The sequence below is a fragment of the Daktulosphaira vitifoliae genome, unplaced genomic scaffold, assembly GCF_025091365.1.
Source record: "Daktulosphaira vitifoliae isolate Bord-2020 unplaced genomic scaffold, ASM2509136v1 Scaffold_1, whole genome shotgun sequence".
NCBI lineage: Eukaryota > Metazoa > Arthropoda > Insecta > Hemiptera > Phylloxeridae > Daktulosphaira > Daktulosphaira vitifoliae.
In genome coordinates this window covers 86,995,610-87,016,223 of record NW_026099572.1, presented here as the reverse complement: position 1 = coordinate 87,016,223, position 20,614 = coordinate 86,995,610, and the positions used below count along the sequence as shown (strand labels likewise).

Here is a 20,614-nt window from a genome sequence, read left to right as displayed (position 1 = left end):
GTTACTTTTGTTCATATAAATGTGTGAATTCAATTGAACATATATTTTAAACTGGCTTCAGTTTCAGATAAATTTCAAATCTAAGAGTAGTGTTATAAAGACAAATTTTAAAATTAATATACATCCATTGTTTTAAATTTTTCCTTACAATCTTTGTGTTATAAACTAAATAACATTATGGTATAAATATATCAATACATTTATCAAAAGTATTTCTTTGCTTAAGGTGTCATTTCTGTATTTTTTACCTTAATAAATCAGAAAACCAACAGTAATGTTAAATGAAAAATTGGGTTTTATTTATGTTGAACCTATTACAATTTAGTTATTTATTTAAATGTATTGTAAATTATTAAAGCTTTAAAAGAATTTATACATTTCATGAATTGATTTTTTTTTTATTTTAGATGGATTATTTTAAAAAATCGAATTTTCTATGCACAAAAAATTAATATGCTTTTATTATTGTTACTATAAAATTTACCAATCATTTTAAATGACATTATAATATTATTAATGAATAATTCTATTTTTTTATAGTATAATATTATTGAATTCTATTAATTCAAAGTAAATTCATCGAATACACAAATAATTTAAATATTCAATCCTATAAAATCAATCAAATTTAGGCACAACGACAATGCTAAAACTTTAATTAAACTATTTAATAGTGTAAGAATGGATTATTTTAGGGCTACTAACAATTACGCTGGACAATAAAAAAATAAGATTAAAACCACAACAGGAAAATCCAAAATCCAAAACAATGTACAGTGAGTATATTTACTATTAGAAGTCGGGAACTTATTTGGTTTTAGAAAATTAGATAACTAAGCATTTAGTATTTTTTTTGATATATGATACTAATTTTGAATAGTAAATTTATTGGTTGATGTGGTGTTTGTCTAAAAAATTAAATGATAAGATACCATTTTTATAAGTGATATAACGTTTGATGATAACTATCAACAATTGATAAATTACCAAATATTTCTAATTTTACTCTTTCAAAATAGAAACTAATTCTCCACAGTATTTTTAGTAATTATTTTTAATTTAATTTTGCAATTATGGGTATGTAATATTTATTTATATGGATAAATTGTTATAATTGTATTAATTAAGATAGATTATTTTAGATGCTAGTACGTGTACACTTAATAATGACTCTAATCATTGGAATAGTTTATTATTGGATGTTCAAAATAAAAGTCGAAAAAAATTACCCGAAAATAAAAATGTATTATTGCTAGGTGATAGTAAATCAGGTAAAACTACATTAGTAACAAAATTGCAAGGTTTAAAAGACTCTAAACAAGGATGGGGTATGGAGTATGGTTATATTCAAGTTTGTAGACTAAAAAATTAATAATATAAATAAACAATTATATTTATTATATAATTCATAATTTTGTTGAGATTAGATACGCGATGACAGCACTGATGAGAATGCCCAGTTAAATGTCTGGACTTTGGATGGAGATAGATCTTTAAAGTATTTAATGAAGTTTGCTTTAAATGAATACAACTTTGAAGATACTACAATAATTTTAGTTGCCTCTATGAAACAACCTTGGAAAATAATGGAATCATTAGAGTATTGGTCAGCTAGATTGCAGGACCACATAGACAAATTAAATTTGGGAATGGAACTTACACAGAATCTTAGAGATAGATGTGTTGATAGAATAATTGATTATTGTTCTCCTGATGGTAAATAATTTTCAAGTTTCAAAAGCCAATTTCTCAAGTTTTAAAATAAATAACATAAATTTTCTATTCTCATATGTTGTTATGTCTTAACATAAGAATCCCCCTATTCTGAAATTTTTACTCTTTAAATTAAACATTTTTATAATTCAGGGGTTTCCATAGATTAAAAAAAAATGTATAATAATTTTTTTTTTATAGCTTCTTTTTACCTAAAAAAGTAATTTTTTTTATATATTTTCTGAAGACTCATGTAATTAATACAAAATAAGTAAGAGTTTTCTCCAATTTTTTTTTACATTTATATAGCATTTCAATAACTATTTAAACTTTATTAATATTTAAAAAGTTTTATATGGTGATATTTAATTGAAAATTAAAAACTAAAATCATAAAAAATGTTTAAATTTATAATTGTTTTATTAGAATAGGATGAAATATAGTATAACGCAATTCTATTATGATCTGATTACTATAAATTTGATTATTATTTAGATGTGTGGAAATCAAATTAATGAAATTTTAAAAATATTTTGACTATTTTTTAAATTTTAGTTAAGACAAAAAGAGCAGTTATGTTGCCTATTTCAGTGCTGAATTATTAACCTTTAAAAATTTAGTGCTCTCATATGGGGCTTACCCAACAAAAATGCAATTGAAGATAAATGTAAACAATTGGCACTGTCCAATATTAATATCTAATAATATTTCATAAATTCATTACTCGACTTTTAAGGGATAACAAAAAGCTTTATAGTAATAATTTTATATATTTCTTATGACTTATTTAGATCCAACTCATGAAGTATGCCCTAAGGTTAGATTGCTTAATGAAGGAGTACTTACTAGAAATCTTGGGCTAGATGTTGTTGTCGTCATAACTATGACTGATTGTATAAAGAACTTAGAAATAGATAACTATTCTGATGAACATTTTGATTATATCCAGTGTGCTCTAAGAAAATTTAGTTTACAGTTTGGAGCTTCATTATTCTATGTATCTGCTATGGAAGATAAAAACTGTGATTTATTATATAAATATTTAATGCACAGGTAAAAATCATATGCTAAAAAAAAAGTGACTTTTTTTATTTGACAATAAAAATAAAACTAGATAAAATCTATTATATTAGAGGAAAAAATGAGTACAGGGAAGTTAATTCCAATAAATTAAATAACTATAATAGTTAGGTTCTGAAGCAGATTTAAATAAATTAACTTTAAATGGTGTACCTATTATTATTACTTCCCTTATCAAGTTTTTAGTTATAGAAATTAATGTTTAAGAAAGGAGACGTAGATAAAAACCAAAAAAGAGATGGAGGTAATAACTAAATGCGTTATAGGGATGGCTGATGTGAGCATAAATGTTGTGGGTAATCGTGTCAAGTGGAAGTTTAGGATAAGGGTGACCAACCTTAAGTAGTTGGGATTTAGGCGAGGAAAAAGAAGAAGAAGAAATAGACTTATTTAGTTTTTAAATTAGTTTCTTTTTCTTGTGGAAAATAATGTTAAAAAAAATTTTTCTTTTGAGTGTTTTATTTATTACAAATTAAACTAATAATATTTATTTGACTTGCTTAATATTTTATTAAGAATTATTATTAAAAATAAAATATGAAGAAGTGAATTTTATTTTTAGGATTTATCGTTTTCCATTTAAAACACCTGCATTAATTGTAGAAAAAGATTCTGTGTTTGTCCCTTCAGGATGGGATTCATTGAAGAAAATTTCAGTAGTTTATGAGAACATGCATAAAATTAATCCAGAATCTCATTACAGTGATGCTATACCACATCCTTATGAAAAAAATCATAAGGAATATGAGCTACAAGACGAAGATGAACAAGCATTTTTAGCTAAACAGTTAGTATTGCTTAATCAAACAGTTGTTCAACCACAGACACCTGTTGCAAGAAAATCTCCTGAAATACAAAAGCCATTGTCTACTAAGCGAGATGCTGAAAATCCTCCAGCTAGTAGTGAAAGAGCATTGGCTAGTTTCTTTAATGCATTATTGCAAAAAAAACAAGAATCACCTTCATCTAGAACTCCATCTAAAATATCGATTGATAATACAAGTTCACTACAGTTAGATTCAAACTGTGATGAAACTCGCCAAAATTGATTTGTCAAAATTTCATTACTTCAGTTGTATTTATGTTTATATTCTATACATACACAAATATTATAGCTTAAAATTGTACAAAATTTCTATAAAAATTAAATAAAAAAAGTTTTATTTTATTTTAATAACTCATTGATATATATATTTTAATTTCAACTTCATACAAGAAATATCAAAATTATTCTATGAAAAATAATCATATACCATTTATAAATATAAAACTTTTGGACTGAAAGATTATTAGACTTAAATAATAAAATTTACTTAATTTGTTACACTTCTAAAATATTCCATTTAGTAGTGTGTTATAACCAATAGATGTTTTAAGAAATAAAACAAAAAATGTTGGACAAGAGTGAAAAATATTGGGGGACATAGATTGAGATAGAGCAGAGAGAAAGAAATTTGGTCATTTAATATTTTGTATATAAAGGAAACATCTATAATGTGACATCTTTTTACCAGAGTATCGAGGTGTAAGTCATAATTTATATTTTGATGTAACTTGCGTTGAGTCCGTTCTAATGACTTAATTAAATTAACTTGCGAAGTATTCCACAGGAGACTACTGTATTCTAATATTAATCTAACTAAAGCACAATACATAGTTTTAAGACATGAAATGTAATTAAATTCGTAAGTGTTGCAAATGACAAACCCAAAGTTTTAAGAGCTTTAGTTCTTATATTATCAATTTAAGCATTAAATAACAAATTGGACTGTAAATAACTCCTAAATTTCAGACTACTGTTAGTTCATGTATAATTTCACCCAACCATATTTAAATATAATTTTGTATATGAATCGATAGAAATACATACGATAGAAAATACAATAAGTTATAGTGTTGTACCGTATAAAGTTTTTTATTGAAAAGAAAATACTTCTTTTGCTTATTAATAAGGCTTTTATTAAGTTGGAAGACTAATAAAAATTAATATCTACTCTAACTAACTTTATACATGAGTTTTTATTTTAATTAACTTAATAATGCTGATAATATTAAACATTGTATATACATGTTTAATGTATATTATAAAAAATAACAAATATTTTATTGGTGGAATTTTTATTTTTTTTAATTAAGTATTTAAATTAAAAAACATAGTATTTCGCGGGAAAACAAATATAAATTTGAAATTTTATTCCAAGAAATATAGTCTGGTAGAGTGCAGGTTGACGAGGCGTTTTTATCAGTTGTTAGTAGTTATGTCCTTGATCGCGCGTGTGCCGTGTTTTCGTTATTCTTTTTGGGTACGACACGACGGAGTTATTATTTTTGTGTTACGTTTCTTTGAAATAAATACGTGTTGTTGTCGTTTGTCGTTAATGGTTACATATTGTTTTAATTTAAAGTAGTGATTGTTGTCATGAAAATCATTTTGTGTATTTAGCACATGTAATAATTTTTGATCGTTTTCACTTTTCAAACACTTATTTCACAAAAAAACCTAATACACGCGCAAAATGAGTGTCGACACGTATGGTCCGAGTTCTCAAACTCTGACGTTTTTGGAAACGGAAGAAGCTGACATGATCGGTGCTGATACTCAAGGAACTGATTTTGACTTTACTGATTTTACATTGCCCTCTCAAAGCCAAGCACCCATGTCACAAATGGATTCGTCATCGCATCAAGTATATTTTTTCAATATTTCCATAAAAATTTTATAAAAATCTCTAAAAATTTTCTCTAAGTTTTTAAATATTTCTTGTAACTTGTACACATTAGATAAGATCTTTAATAAAATCTCTATTTTAATAGAACAAATCTGATAAATAATAGTTAACTTCTATGAGCATAGAAGTGTGCAATAAATTACAGTTAAGCAGTACAGTCAACATAAAGACCAATATCGTTAGATAGTTTCTAATAATATTTTCTTAATTTCATTATATGTATTAGAATTTTAGACAATATAAGACAAATATTATAGACATGATAGTATTTGTTTTAGTAGATATATAATTAGTGTACGATATTTTTATTTTAGACTACTTCTTATTAATTTATGTTGTATTATAATATATTGCGTAATGTAGTAGTTTTGAAGGGTATTCGTGGGTATATGATGTATACCTACTAACATTTTTTTAAATTAATGTATTTATTAGAAAAATAACACTATTGTACACTTTATATTGAAGAGTATAGGCTTACAAATTAGCGTATACCCAAAAATAAAAAATGGGCTTTTAGCAAAAACACCATTGCTTACATGTAATTAATAAATGCACCTTATGTTTTTCAGATGCAGTTAATAAACAATAAAGGTGATAAAGATGATACTAATGTTATTACAGTAACAAAGAAAATTGGTGAGTTACAATTTGAAGATGAAGATGAAGATTCGTTTTTCACTAAGGTAAATAATCATATTAATTGGTTTACTGGTATTCATATAGCATACTTAATACATTTTAATTTATTCAAACTAATTGAATTTTAACTTTTAATTTTAAAGTTTAAAAATAATTGAACATTTTTAGATACAATAATTTTTTTACTAAAAATAAATGTTTCTTTAATTCATAGATTTCTTAATTATTACTATAAAACTTGTTATTTCTAGGAGTTGCCTTACTATGCTTGTAAATATTGTGGTATTCATGATCCTGGATGTGTAGTAATGTGTAATATTTGTAAAAAATGGTTTTGTAATGGACGTGGAAATACGTCTGGTTCACATATAATAAATCATTTGGTGAGGGCCAAACACAAGGAAGTTACATTACATAAAGATGGCCCACTTGGCGAAACTGTTTTAGAATGTTATTCGTGTGGTGTTAAAAATGTATTTGTACTTGGTTTTATTCCTGCTAAAGCCGATTCTGTTGTTATACTTTTGTGTAGACAACCATGTTCTACACAAAACGCCTTAAAAGATATGAATTGGTAATTTGTACTAATTTTAATTCAATTTTTTTAAATTATACTAAATGTGTTTTTTATATTTAGGGACCAAGAACAATGGAAACCATTAATTGCTGATCGTTGTTTTTTAACTTGGTTAGTTAAGGTTCCAAATGAAACTGATCAATTGCGTTCTAGACATGTCAGTGCTACTCAAATAGCTAAGCTTGAAGAACTTTGGAAAGATAACAATGAAGCTACAATTAATGATCTTGATAAACCTGGAGTGGACGAAGAGCCACAAATTGTACTATTGAGATATGAAGACGGCTTTCAATATCAAAATGTATTTGGACCGTTAGTCAAACTAGAAGCTGATTATGATAAACGTCTAAAGGAGTCACAAACCCAAGAAAACATTACTGTCCGTTGGGATGTCGGTTTGAACAAGAAAACAATAGCTTATTTCCATCTAGCTAAAACAGATGGTGATATGCGTTTAATGCATGGTGATGAATTACGGTTACGGTTAACTGGTGAAAATCCATGGGCTGGTATTGGTCATGTCATTAAAATACCGGATAATTATGGAGAAGACGTAGGATTGGAATTAAAAATTAATAATGGTGTACCCACTGATATAACATCAAATTATGTTGTTGACTTTATATGGAAGTCTACATCATTTGATAGGTATAGTGTTTGTGTGTTTTAATTAATAAGAAAGTTAGGATAATATTAAATTTTTTTTTGTAGAATGCAATGTTCATTAAAAAGATTTGCTACTGATGAATCATCTGTATCATCATATATCTATCATAGATTGCTTGGACATGAATTTGATGATTTGATGTTTAGATCACATATGCCCAAACATTTTTCTGCTCCAAATTTACCCGATTTGAATAGATCACAGGTATAATGTTTGAAATATTTATTTTAAGTGAATATCATAGTAATAAAATAAATGTTTTTAGGTATATGCAGTTAAGCATGCTGTTCAAAGGCCTTTGTCTTTAATTCAAGGACCACCAGGAACAGGCAAAACTGTAACCTCTGCAACTATTGTTTACCAACTTGTGAAAATTAATGGTGGGCCTGTATTAGTGTGTGCACCATCAAACATTGCTGTTGATCAATTAACTGAAAAAATACACCGAACAGGCTTGAAAGTAAGTTAAACCAACAAAGTGTTTTGTTAATTAAAATATACTTCAATTTTATCCTGTGGTTTTGTTTCAATTTTTAAATAGTAATAAATTTAGTAATTATTTATTAATATACCATTTTGCAATTAGGTAGTGCGTGTATGTGCTAAATCAAGAGAAGCTATAGATTCTCCTGTTTCATTCTTAGCTCTTCATAATCAAGTTCGAAAAATGTCTTGGTAGGAAAATATAGACTTAGTTTATAAATTAATAATTATAATAAAAAGAGTTTTGTTTATTGGTATTACTCAATATTTGACTTACTTAACTTTTTATTTGTAGCAATGTTGAACTTCAAAAATTCCAGCAGCTTAAAGATGAAACTGGTGAATTGTCAATGGCTGATGAAAAAAGATATAGAGCTTTAAAAAAGGCAGCAGAAAGAGAATTACTTAAAGCAGCTGATGTTATATGTACTACATGTGTTGGGGCTGGTGATCCACGTTTAATAAGGTTTAAATTTCATTCTATTCTTATTGATGAAAGCATGCAAGCTACAGAACCAGAATGTATGGTTCCGGTTGTATTAGGTGTAAAACAGGTAAGTTTTTTAAGTATAATTAGTGAAAAAAATAATACATTCTTTTTTTTAGCTGATACTTGTTGGAGATCATTGTCAACTTGGACCTGTTGTTATGTGTAAAAAAGCAGCTAGGGCTGGTTTAAGTCAATCATTATTTGAACGTTTGGTTGTATTGGGTATTAGGCCATTCAGACTAGAAGTACAATACAGAATGCATCCTGAACTTTCTAGATTCCCCTCTAACTTTTTTTATGAAGGTTCATTGCAAAATGGAGTCTGTTCTGGTAATAAACGTTTCTTAATATTCATTTAATAATATTTATTAATATTATACAAAAAATTTTTTCTTTACTAAAGTATTATCACTTTCTTATTGTATGACAGATGATAGAAAATTAAGCAAAATTGAATTCCCTTGGCCTGTAGCTGATAAACCGATGTTGTTCTATGTAACTCAAGGCCAAGAAGAAATTGCTGGATCAGGTACATCTTACTTGAATCGAACTGAAGCAGCTAATGTTGAAAAAATTGCTACAAGATTCTTAAGATGTGGAGTAAAGCCTGATCAAATAGGTATTATAACACCCTATGAAGGACAGCGGGCATATTTGGTACTTTTCAAATAAGGTTTATTATTTTGTTATAGAAATATTTGTAATAATCATATATTTTAGGTGCAATACATGCAATATCAGGCACCTCTCCCAGCAAAAGTTTATCAAGAAATAGAAATTGCTAGTGTTGATGCATTCCAAGGTCGTGAAAAAGATTTAATTATTATGTCATGTGTTCGTTCAAATGAACATCAAGGAATTGGTTTCTTAAATGATCCTAGACGCTTAAATGTTGCCTTGACTCGTGCAAAATATGGTATTCTCATTGTGGGAAACCCAAAAGTGTTATCAAAAGTAATAATACACATTAAATAAATTTTAACATATTGTATTTATTCATACAAAATTAACTTTATACAAAATGTTACTTAAACCTCTATGGACATATGGAATTAAAATGTGGGGAAAAGCAAAAAAAAAAAACGAACTTAGATAAAATTCAAACTGAACAGAATAAGATGCTCCACCTTACGTTTCAAACTATTCCTTACATTCAGACTTACAACTAAAAACAGTATTGCTAGTTGCCAAGGAACACTACACTTGGTACCACCATTCCCTTAACTATCCTAATTCTTTAGTAGAGAATCTTACTTTACCCACAATGTCTGGCAATCCTCCCAAAAGACTAAAAAGGAAGTGGTACAGAATTCTTCTTATCGTATAATAATTAAAAATTAAAAAAAAAAAAAAAAATAAATTATAATAATAATCTAACTACTAAATAACACTTCAAAATGAGTTTGTCAGTAGGCACTTTTTCTTCTCAAAATAATCATTATCATCTTTTATACTTATTGTACTAATATTGTATAATTCAAATAAAGAAAAAAAATATATATATAAATATACTGTATTTTATTGACTAGTAAATTTTTTTTCAGCAACAACTGTGGAACCACTTGTTGAATTATTATAAAGCAAATAATGTGTTGGTAGAAGGACCACTAAATAACTTAAAAGAGTCTTTAATTCAATTATCTAAGCCTAAGCAACTAGTAAATGCTGCAAATCCTGGTTCACATTTTATGAATACTCATGTTTATGATGCTCGTGAAGCCTTAGTTCCAGGAAGTGTATATGATCGTAATAATCAAGGAAATGTACCAAATGGTCATACACCATCACAATATTTCCCAAGACCAAGCCCAGGTGTGATACTTAAAAACATACTGATTAAATTGACATACATTTTATTAAAAATTCATATAACTACTATAAAAATAATATTTTTTTAAAGGAGCTCCAGTTGGTTTAGGTTTAGATTTGTATGCTAGGAATCATGATCCATTGACATTTATTACTCCAGACACAAGGTCTCAACCACAAATTGGCGGTATACCTGTTGGTATGGTTATGAATATGAACTCTATGGGACCTAGATTTTTCAATCAACAATCTGTTCAAAGTAACAAATTGATTATATAAGCCTTATATTATATTAGCTAATTATGTTTTTATTAACATAAAATTTATTTTTAGATCGTCAAAATGTACGTAATAATCGTTTGCCAATGACCAGCGGGCGTTTAAAGACAAAACCTAATCAGAAAAATCAAAAACCTAATGGGATTGGAGGATCACCTCTTAGCCAAGCTATTACTCAAGATGTTTCACAACCCTATAGTCAAAATATGTCCCAGGTATTTGAAATTTCTTAATTTCGAACTTTGTAGATCAATAAATAAATTAATCAACTGTTTATTTTTAGAGTATGTCTCAACCAGGTTTTAGTTTATCACAACCAGGCTTATCTCAACCTGAATTATCTCAAGATAGTTATATGATGGGTGAATTTCATTCTCAAATGGATGGGTTACTGTCCCAGGATTCTACATACCAAGGTGATCGTACTGTAACTTCATTCTACAACCCATCAAATACATTGTACTCACAAGTGAGTTATTTATAATTTAAAAGTATTTATTTTTTTAAATGAAATAACTTAATAAAAACTTCTGGAATGTAGATAATTTTTGATATTTTTCTTTTAATATAATTTTTTATGTATTTATTTTGTCAATGTTAGGTATGTTTAAATGATTAAATAACAATATATAAAACGTTTTTAGTATGATATAGAAATATAGCTTCAATATAATGTTTGGTTGTATAATTAAAAAATATAAAATGAATTTTTGAAATACATTCAATATTTTATTTTTGTAGCCTTACTGATTATTTTCACAATGGACCAGTACAGCCGATTAGTTCGTGGGAGCGTCTTGTCAGTGCTGATCAAAAGAATTCTTGTATAATTGAGTGTCGAGTATGGATAATAACAATACCAGCAACAATTGAATAAATTGATGTTCGTGGACAATTATAAAATCTATGATCTAAGAAGAACATTTTAAAAGATTATATAATAAATAAGTAAATATCATTTGTGGGGCGATCCTCTTGAATTTTATTCTACAGAAATGTATTTGGTGAAAAATGCATGTTAATGGTTCATAATTATAATTTTGTTTTGTTTTTAGTTCTCATAAAGTTATTATCTATTTTTTTTTTAAGTAAAAAAAAATGTTTTTCTAATTTTTTACCTAAAATGAATTTTCATTATTAGTTAAAAAACTGAAGCCATTGTCCCTTAATTATTAAATATTTGATCTTTATACAAGTATTTTACACTTAGGTGTATTATTATATAAATATTTTCATTTAGTAATTATTAATTAATATGACAAGAAATTCAAATTTCTCTAAGTATACTTTATAATGTTTATTTTAATTATTGGTTTATGATTTTAATTGAATACAATTTTGTGTTTAATAGTTTTTAAGTTGGGGTAACAGTTGTGGTAGTTAATTATTATTTTTTATTCGTTCATTCTTAAAGATTCTGGTATTAAATATTAGATTAGCCTATCTATTATTATTATTATTATAATTACAGTTATAATTTTAATTGTAAATGTTTTAAATGGTTTAATTGTGTAAAATTTATTCATAAATGTGTAATGATTAAGAAATCATGCGAAAATAATGAATCAGTTTTTGAAGTAATTGTTAATATTCGTCTTTACTAAAGAAATAAAGAAATCTATTTAACAAGTTAATAAAAATCTTTTATTTTCATTTTATCTATTTAACTTGTGTAATAGTTATTATATTATTATGCATCTAACTTAGTGGTCACTCATACCCGTCTAAAATATGTTACTAAGTGAAATTATATATTTTTATTAATATACTATGATATCTTTTTTTGAAATTATAACAGGATTAAATTTTATTATGATAAAACAATAAATCTGTGTTAATTGAAAACATCAAATTTCTTAGTATGTATTATTAAGATTGTGTTAGAGTGTTAAATTATCTTAAGATGATAAGTTAATTTTTATCAGGAGGTTTCAAGTTGAGTTGTCACCCCAATAAGTTATAAGGAATGATGCTAAAAAGTAATTAGTAGCTAATAAATCAAGGAATATTTGCAACTAAAAGAACAACAATTGTTTTTTAATATTGTATTCATTTTTGAGTAATTGAGTGGTTTATGATATATGGATCACTGTGTACAAACAAGTATTATATAATTTTTAACTACACTTGAGTAACTTTGGGTTTATTTCAGAATGGGCAGGATATTGTGTATAAACAGATGATTGATTTAAATGATTGGTTTTTGCACAAAGCAATATCATTATCATTTTTTATTTGGTTCAATAAATATTTTTTTACATCATGTAAAAATAATGATTAACCAAAAAAAAAAAAAAGAATAATTCACTAACATATTACAATAGTTTTAATTAATAAAAAAAGAACAATAATTCAATAAAAATAAAGCTTTAAACATATTATGATAGTTGTGTATTTTTTTTAAAATTTCATTATTTTTTTTAATACATACATATATATATATATATATATGTATGTATATATAGATATAACAGTGAAATATTTTAAACACATTCAATAACGAACATTTTACATTTCAAAATAATTCTACAATGAGAGAGTCGAATGTCCCAAGTATCAAAAAAATAAATAGATTTATTATAGATTAGAGTAAAACAATCAGTTTTACTATTATTAAGCCATTCAAATAAGCTCTTTTCAATACATTCGACTCACTTGATCAATTCAAAACTCATCAGTTGTAAACATACCGTGTATTTAAACACATAGATCTTAATAAACAAAAATTAATATAAGGCTGGTACAATACATACATATAAAGCATAATATTTTTTTAAGCAAGAGAAAAGAATGATTTATAAATAAATAACAATTTTCATTTACAACCAAATGTTGTATAAAATGTAATTTTTGAATACAAATTTACATTTAAAATTTAAGGATTTTATACAAAATAAATTATATTATTTTTAGAAAATATTAGAACTGAGCTATTAAAATGACTTTATTAAAACAAATTAACACACTAATACAATATACAAGAATATAATGTATACTTGTATGTATGTTTAAGTATGCAATAATAATAATTAACTTATGAAGTTTTGGTAAGCAGGCGTGAATATGTGTTAGGTTTTCATGTGTTGTATTCAAATTGCCTCAAAAACAATTTTTTTTTTTAACGCTTTATAATTTATATTATTTTCAAGATATTATTAAAATGTACAGTATTTAATTTAGTATTTACACATTTATGTATATATTTATAATGATAATAGTATTAAAAAAAAAGATAAATTACAAAATAATAATTTATATAATAACCATCAAATAGTATATTTTTCTATTCGTGTATATCTACAATTTCATAACAAACACGGTTTTTTGCACCATCACGATAAAACAATAATTTTACAAAGTACAATAGTATTACAAAATTTTAACACAATAATTCCAAAGAGAAACAAAGTAGCCTTTACACAAAAGAAAAAGATTAATTTTAGGATAACGAAAATAGTAATAATAAAAATAGTTAAAAATACAATCACAATATAGTTGGTATTTAATAATCATAATAATAATAATAAAAAAAAAAAAAACAATAAAAATCGGCTCGCTCTCTTTATCAATTGTACCCAATAATTTTTTTTCATTTCTTTGGCAAGCCCACATATCAACGCGTGTACAATTTTTATTGTTTAATTTGGTTTTTTTTAATCGATTGCTCAGATGTCAGTAACCGATCACCTGTTTATTATGATAGCTAATAACGATACGACTACCATAACTAAAGACGTTGACGATGTTCTTAACACAGTTGCCACATTAGATTCTGAATCACATAGGCCTATACAAAACAATTAAAAACATATAATATTCTTGTTCGATAATTTATTTTTTTTTTAAATTTTCTAAGCTTTTTACCCTGATGTGTTATATTGAATGCCCAGTGCAGTCGACCGATTGTGTGTGGATGGCAAGATTCTACAACGGAAAGAATGTTCAAAGTCTTTTTCTGTGCTCCATTAACTTGGGACATGATAAAACAGTATCTTCTCGAATTGGAAGCTGTTCGTCCCTGTTGAGTGGATATTACATAGTTAATACCGCTGGCTTCGTTCTTCCAGTGACCATAACAAGTGTAAGCTACAAAAAACAAATATTTGATTCAGTACAATGCGTTTAGTTATATCGTTACACTAAAGGAGATCAGATTAAATTTGGTATATAAAAATTCTGTCGAACTTTCAGCCCTTTAAATGCTGTAAGGTTAGCTAAAGGGTGAAATTTGAAAACATAAATTTCATTTAATGAACTTACCGGCTACCGTTTTTGTCCCACATTCTGATTGGAATTCCATCGTGTCGGCCGAGTTGCATCCGACGGTCAAGTATTGTTTACCTGGCGGATTGCACGGCATTGGTTTGTCTTGTCCGTTTTCACTGCCGGGCCGACTTGCGGCCAGAGCTTTACCAACGTCGTCGCCATTTAGACCACCGCTGATCTCGTATCTACCCGAGAAAGGGCATTCTCGACCTTTGGGCGAAGGAGCTGTTAAACAAATAAAAACGACGGTCATTATAATTTTATTGTGTAAAACACGCGTCTTAAAACGGATGTTTTGATCACAACACTGGTTTTTATAAGACGTGACAAAGGAAATGAATTTCAATTCAAACGTATCGAATTCGCGTTCGTAGCGATGTAAAATCATCGCAGTAATGTTTTTCGAGAATATACTTTTTGACTTGTTTATATTATATTTTAAATTATTGTAAAATGGTCCTGAATTGGCCAACAAAAATAAAATCGGTCACTTCCAAATTTATTTATTCGGGTAATTCGATCAAACGAAGTTAGAATATAGTCTACTTTGAATAAAAGCTAATCAATCTTATGTTTTCCAGTTTACAAATGCTTTAGAGTTATATTTCGAAGTAACCAAATTTATACTTAACGGACAAATTGAGCCCATTTTATCGCAATTATGTAGAATTTTTACTGACTGGAAATTTTTAATTGCATTTACAATAAAACAGTTTTTTGGGAGGGTTATTATTTTTAATTTTTGATCCTCAAATGAACATTAAGAAGCAATAGAGAAGTACTAAAATATTCAGGAGCCATTAGAGAACTTATGATATTTTTCTTATTATGCGATTATACGAATCAAGTAAAAAATGATTATTTTTCCATTCATTCAATTAATTTTCAAGTTCTATTAAATATTCTTAAAGGAGTTATTTAGCTCTATTATTTTTTTATCAGGTAGAATATATTCTCTCATAATAATCCACAGTAAAATATTCTCAAGAAAATTCTTTCGTTACACCACTACACGTACGGTTTTTTTAAATATTTCTAGAACGTTAATGTTTCATAAAGCGTGAAAAAGTTCTTGATTGAATACGTTAGACGCAAAGTGTTAAACTTTAGTTGGTTTCATTTTTGTTGGTTTAACATTTTGATTACAACTCATTATCATTATTGTGAAATTTATTGTTATTAAGTAATAACAATACAAACCACGATAAGTGAGACATATGTGAATAATAATAATGTACGATATGGTTTCCATTGCGACATAATATAGTTTAGCGCGCGGCGGTCACTTCGGCATAGACAATAAAAGCGGCTTCCTTCTCTTATCTCCCACATGTTCTTAATGCTACACCCTCCCCGAAAGAGCCGCGGTGTTGGGGAGGCACAGGAGAGCTATGAAACTTTTGCGGTCGAAAGTAATGTTCCGGAATAACGAAAACTTTGGGAACAGACTGCGTGCGTTATTACTGGTCGCCAACAATAATCCACGAGGCTGTTTGCGGCGGCCGTCGACGACACACACTAACCGCCCAGATAGATAATAATAATATTATTATTATTATTATTAAAAAGTTTTAATGAGACAACCAATGTTTTTTATTATTAGTCATTTGCCGCGTAAAGTATAGAATCGTACACAACGTGTCGTGTTAGCCGCGTCTGTTTTCATTGCAGCTTATAAATTATTTATACAGTAAATGTTGTGTTGTCCTATTTATAGTCGAGTGGTTTGTTTTATTAAGAGAAAACAATATTATTTTTAAAGGGAAGAGATACCGAAACGATTTTTATTGCTTACGCTTATGTATTGTTTTAGTTTTTTATAAGTTCGAAAACAACAAATAATTCCTTCGATTCATCAAATGCAATATAAAAATTGCCACTATGGTGTCTATTGTTTTGTCTTATAAGAGAAACGATTCGTTTCAAGCTTATTGATTTTATTTTTAATAACAAAATACTATAAAAAATTGCTATGAAAGTCGACTGTTTTAAGAATACATCATCGCCATTAAAAAATTAACTATAACTTGTAGAAACGACAGCTTAGTAAAAATGTGTGCTTAGTATTCATAAAAAATATGATTTACACAAATTCGATTTTTTAAAAAGAATTTTAAAATAATAATATGAGATGTTTTATGCTGCGATTAGAATAAATCATAAGAACACTAATTACTATTAGTAACATTTAATATTTTTTCATTGAATATAAATAAATAAAATGTAGCATATCAAAGTAATTAATTTGACGTTAAAAATAATTGCCTAATTTAGTTTTTAAGTCTCGTTCAAACAGCGGTGCCCAACCGCTCCACACGTCACGAGCTGGCTGTTCACCCTCAGAGTGGAAAACTTTATCAAATTAATTTTTTATGTCACTTTGTATAATAAAAATGCAAAATACAAAAGAGAAAAGATTAGCACGATTGGGTAATTTTTTTATAGAGTTACAGTGATTTAATAGTTTAAAACTTTTAAGCGAAATATGTCAACTTCTCTGAGCGGTTAACTAAGTTGAAGAGACGGGGACGACTAATTCAGTTTTCGTATCTTTAAACTTTCAAGTACAATTTAGATTGAGTGTGTTGGATGAAAGATATTTCTTCCGATTCAAGGATTTCCAGAGAGATAAGTCAAAAAACAAGGCCATAAACAATTGTTAAAAAAAATATTGTTTTATTTTTACCTATTCTACCCGTTTATATTTTGTATAAGAAAATCGAAAAATAAAATAAAATTACTTATTTAAACAAATTTAAGTTCTTTCGCAATAGGCACATTAAAGATTAAAAAAAGGAAAAGGAAATGAAGTTGTTTTAATTAATTATTAATAACAATTGTAAGTGATTTTTTTCAATACTCCTTGTCGACAATTTTCATTATAAATTCCTTGAAAAATAGGTATTTTTTTTTTATTGATCAATTGCCCAGTGAAAGTTATTTTTTAACGAATAAGTTTACCAAAAAATAAACTTATATAATAAGTAAAAATTATCCGTCGAAATTAACCGTCAGGAAATGAATCTTAAAGTAAACTAACTAAAGCGTGATTAAAGAAAAACTTTTGGTCGGTATAAATTAGCAAAAAAAGGAATATTTAAAAGTAAGTCGATGTTGGTCTGACTTATAAACGTTTTGATTTATCGACTTGTTGGCTTACAAATGACTACATCAAAATCGTACTTGTCAGGTGCAAAATGAAAAAAATAAAATAATAAGAACTTTTATTAAAAAATAAATTGAAGTCAGTTTATTTGGATCTTTTTTTGTTTAATAAAACTTTTTAAAATATACAAAACTGGCAAAAATGATTAATCGTATCATTTAACACGCGTCTTAACTAAAAAAATCCGTCCAATTCTTTTTTAACGCAATATTATTTATCTGTTTCTTAAAGTATTCGCGTGGATTTAACGAACTTAGTTTGAGCGCTTAATATGAAAAAAATAATTAATAATCCTATAAAGTTGACATTTGTATTTAAACTATATTTTGACGTTTTTAAATTCATTATGATATTAGGAATTATAATGAAATGAACACTTATATTAATCGTTTTACGGAAAATTTTAATTTATAAGTCTGCGGAAACCTAAATAATTCGTGAAACGTCAAAAGATAAAGTAAATTTGCAGTGTTGCGACATTATTTCAATGTAGACATTTAGTTAACTTTAAAATCATTATCAAGCCTTTTTCTTCGCCCGCTGTGTTTCTTTTTAATAAATGCAATCTCCAGAATTTTTTTTCAACGAATAAATAAAATATTAAAAAACAGTACGTTATATTTGATAAAATTCACAACTATTAAAAAAAAAAGTAAACGCTTTAATTAAGTATTAAAAAAAATGTAAAAAGTTTTCAGAACACGCATTTCCTATAAAATACCTTTCGCGATGTTAGTATTTTAAACATAACATAATTTCATCTTAAAAAGATTAATTTTAAATATTAATATTAGTGTACTACAAGAGAATTAAAAATTGTATTTATACATAAATTCAAAGATCACACGAGCTAAAAATTCATGTAAAGAAATAATACCAATTATTAAAAGACCGCATAAGAATGTTTTTTGAAAAATAATATCTATAAATAAAACTTATTGTTATCAGAATAGTAGTACTATAAACGTTACATTAATGTAAAGGTATATTTTCAAACTAAAAAAATAAAATATTAAAAAGCCACTGCGGCGAACAAACACAAAAAACATCTGGTAATATTTTAATGTGTCTAAGTCTTCATTTTTTTTTCTAGAGGAAGAAAGCTACAACACTATAATGTAATGCTAAAAGGAAAAACATCATAACATTACTGAGGTATAACAATATTACTTGAAAGTATTAATAAATACATAAAATGTCCGCGAAACTTTAATCAACTGTAAATTAAAAATGTATTGTGAACAACTAACAAGCGAAAAAGATTTAAGATTCAGGAAGAAGATTCATACGCGGGGATGAGGGTCGAAATTCGTCTACTGAGGCATAATAAAAAAAAAAAAAGTAAAAATTAGACTTTGATAAAAAAAAAAAAAATACAAAAGTTTTTCAATCATAATATGATTGAAAGCGACGGAATCTCGCGCGGTCGTGCACCAAACTTTTGGCACAAATATGAAGATTAATGGTTCGGGAATTGTGCCTTCCCCTCTTGTAATGTATTAGCTGGTTTTTTGTTGCCCTTCAATAAATAATATAAACGGTGTCGGACGAGGAAACTGCTGTTGGCCGCCCGTCGGAAAAGGTACGGCAACTTTGACAACATGTCTGCCGTTGTATGTACACACGTTTCCGTCGTCACGCCATTAGTTATCCTCCAACGGCATAACTAGATGAGAAGTGACGTTTGGACGTAGGCGGAAGGGTGTAAAGGAAAGACTGTGGAGGCAAAATAAAAAGACACTGGATACTTACGGACTAACGTGTTGTACGTCAACAGCTGTGAGTGGAAGTTCTCCGGTCGACAGGCGTCGTCTGCGTTTTCCACCGGATTTTCTGTGGACAATAACAAATTAAATTAGACCATATCATTGTTTTTATTTTCAAGTTAAAAATTACAATATTTTAACGACATAAGCGTGAACAATCGTCAGCGCACAACAATAAGAAGCATAAAACACTATTATTGTTCTCGGTGCATCGACAAAATTGGGCGTTAGATGAAAAATACACAGTTGAAAAAAATATTTTATTGAATATTTGCTCATGTGCCTATAAAAAATTATTCAATGCTATTGGCGTGTTGGAATTTTCACATGTGCAATCTTACTGAACTCTGAACAATGTTTTATGTATATCGGGACATGTTTATATTGTAATACGCAAATCAAATACGATTTTATATTAACAAACAAGTTTTGNCTATAACTTGATTTATAAAATCGCATTCAAGTCAAAATATAAAATTAAGAAGGAAAATTCTCATTCATTAAAAATAAAATAATTGTACACGGTTTTTAGTTGTTGCNCAAATACGATTTTATATTAACAAACAAGTTTTGTTAATATAAAATCGTATTCAAGTCAAAATATAAAATTAAGAAGGAAAATTCTCATTCATTAAAAATAAAATAATTGTACACGGTTTTTAGTTGTTGCAAAGGTTAAATATTAATAAATGACGAAGAAAAATTAGATTTTCGAAATATATTAAAAAATACTTTTTAATAACTTTTAATCGAGCAAAAAACTCACAGTATTGATCATACCAATAAAATAAACAAAGGATTTGAAAGTTATGTGCTGAAAAACTTAATTGTGTGTAACTAGAATTAACAATCGATCAATCCCTTTTTTGACGAATTAGTTTAAATAGATCTGAATGGAAATCTAGGAAAATTATTGCCTTCGAGTACACAATACAGGAAACTAACTA

The 20,614-nt window shown here is 27.1% G+C and overlaps 3 protein-coding genes across 7 annotated transcripts in view; 2 read left to right on the top strand and 1 right to left on the bottom strand.

The window, feature by feature from the left end:
- The first annotated feature begins 934 nt into the window (after positions 1-934).
- Positions 935-3,970, top strand: LOC126894124 (cytoplasmic dynein 1 light intermediate chain 2-like). The gene is made up of 5 exons (XM_050664881.1): positions 935-1,077; positions 1,143-1,351; positions 1,428-1,716; positions 2,505-2,766; positions 3,356-3,970. Exons 1-5 carry the CDS (start codon positions 1,074-1,076, stop codon positions 3,840-3,842), a joined length of 1,251 nt encoding a protein of 416 aa, XP_050520838.1. The 5' UTR covers positions 935-1,073; the 3' UTR covers positions 3,843-3,970.
- A 1,089-nt stretch (positions 3,971-5,059) lies between these two features.
- LOC126895961 (regulator of nonsense transcripts 1) lies at positions 5,060-12,109 on the top strand. Its single transcript, XM_050668321.1, has 16 exons — positions 5,060-5,480; positions 6,095-6,208; positions 6,416-6,738; positions 6,802-7,389; positions 7,453-7,612; positions 7,674-7,868; positions 7,995-8,083; positions 8,187-8,445; positions 8,498-8,711; positions 8,812-9,038; positions 9,102-9,335; positions 9,926-10,193; positions 10,282-10,449; positions 10,524-10,684; positions 10,753-10,938; positions 11,211-12,109. The coding sequence occupies exons 1-16, from the start codon at positions 5,310-5,312 to the stop codon at positions 11,217-11,219; spliced, it is 3,366 nt and encodes a 1,121-aa protein (XP_050524278.1). The 5' UTR covers positions 5,060-5,309; the 3' UTR covers positions 11,220-12,109.
- A 1,597-nt stretch (positions 12,110-13,706) lies between these two features.
- Positions 13,707-20,614, bottom strand: part of LOC126895962 (uncharacterized) — a 101,562-nt gene continuing 94,654 nt past the window's right edge. For all 5 annotated transcript variants that reach the window (XM_050668326.1, XM_050668322.1, XM_050668324.1 and 2 more), the window contains 4 exons: positions 19,654-19,734; positions 14,730-14,960; positions 14,334-14,555; positions 13,707-14,256 (listed from right to left, as the gene is read on the bottom strand). In XM_050668326.1, coding sequence (XP_050524283.1) covers positions 14,153-14,256; positions 14,334-14,555; positions 14,730-14,960; positions 19,654-19,734 — 638 coding nt within the window. In that variant the 3' untranslated portion in view covers positions 13,707-14,152. The remainder of the gene's footprint in view (positions 14,257-14,333; positions 14,556-14,729; positions 14,961-19,653; positions 19,735-20,614) is intronic.

Excerpts from the sequence above, each read along its gene's own strand:
- LOC126894124 (XM_050664881.1), top strand. Across the intron at positions 1,352-1,427 it reads TGGAGTATGGTTATATTCAA|ATACGCGATGACAGCACTGA; the intron begins GTTTGTAGACTA and ends TGTTGAGATTAG. Across the intron at positions 2,767-3,355 it reads TATAAATATTTAATGCACAG|GATTTATCGTTTTCCATTTA; the intron begins GTAAAAATCATA and ends TTTTATTTTTAG.
- LOC126895961 (XM_050668321.1), top strand. The coding sequence starts at position 5,310 with ATGAGTGTCGACACGTATGGTCCGAGTTCTCAAACTCTGACGTTTTTG. Across the intron at positions 8,446-8,497 it reads TTGTATTAGGTGTAAAACAG|CTGATACTTGTTGGAGATCA; the intron begins GTAAGTTTTTTA and ends TCTTTTTTTTAG. Across the intron at positions 9,039-9,101 it reads AAGGACAGCGGGCATATTTG|GTGCAATACATGCAATATCA; the intron begins GTACTTTTCAAA and ends CATATATTTTAG.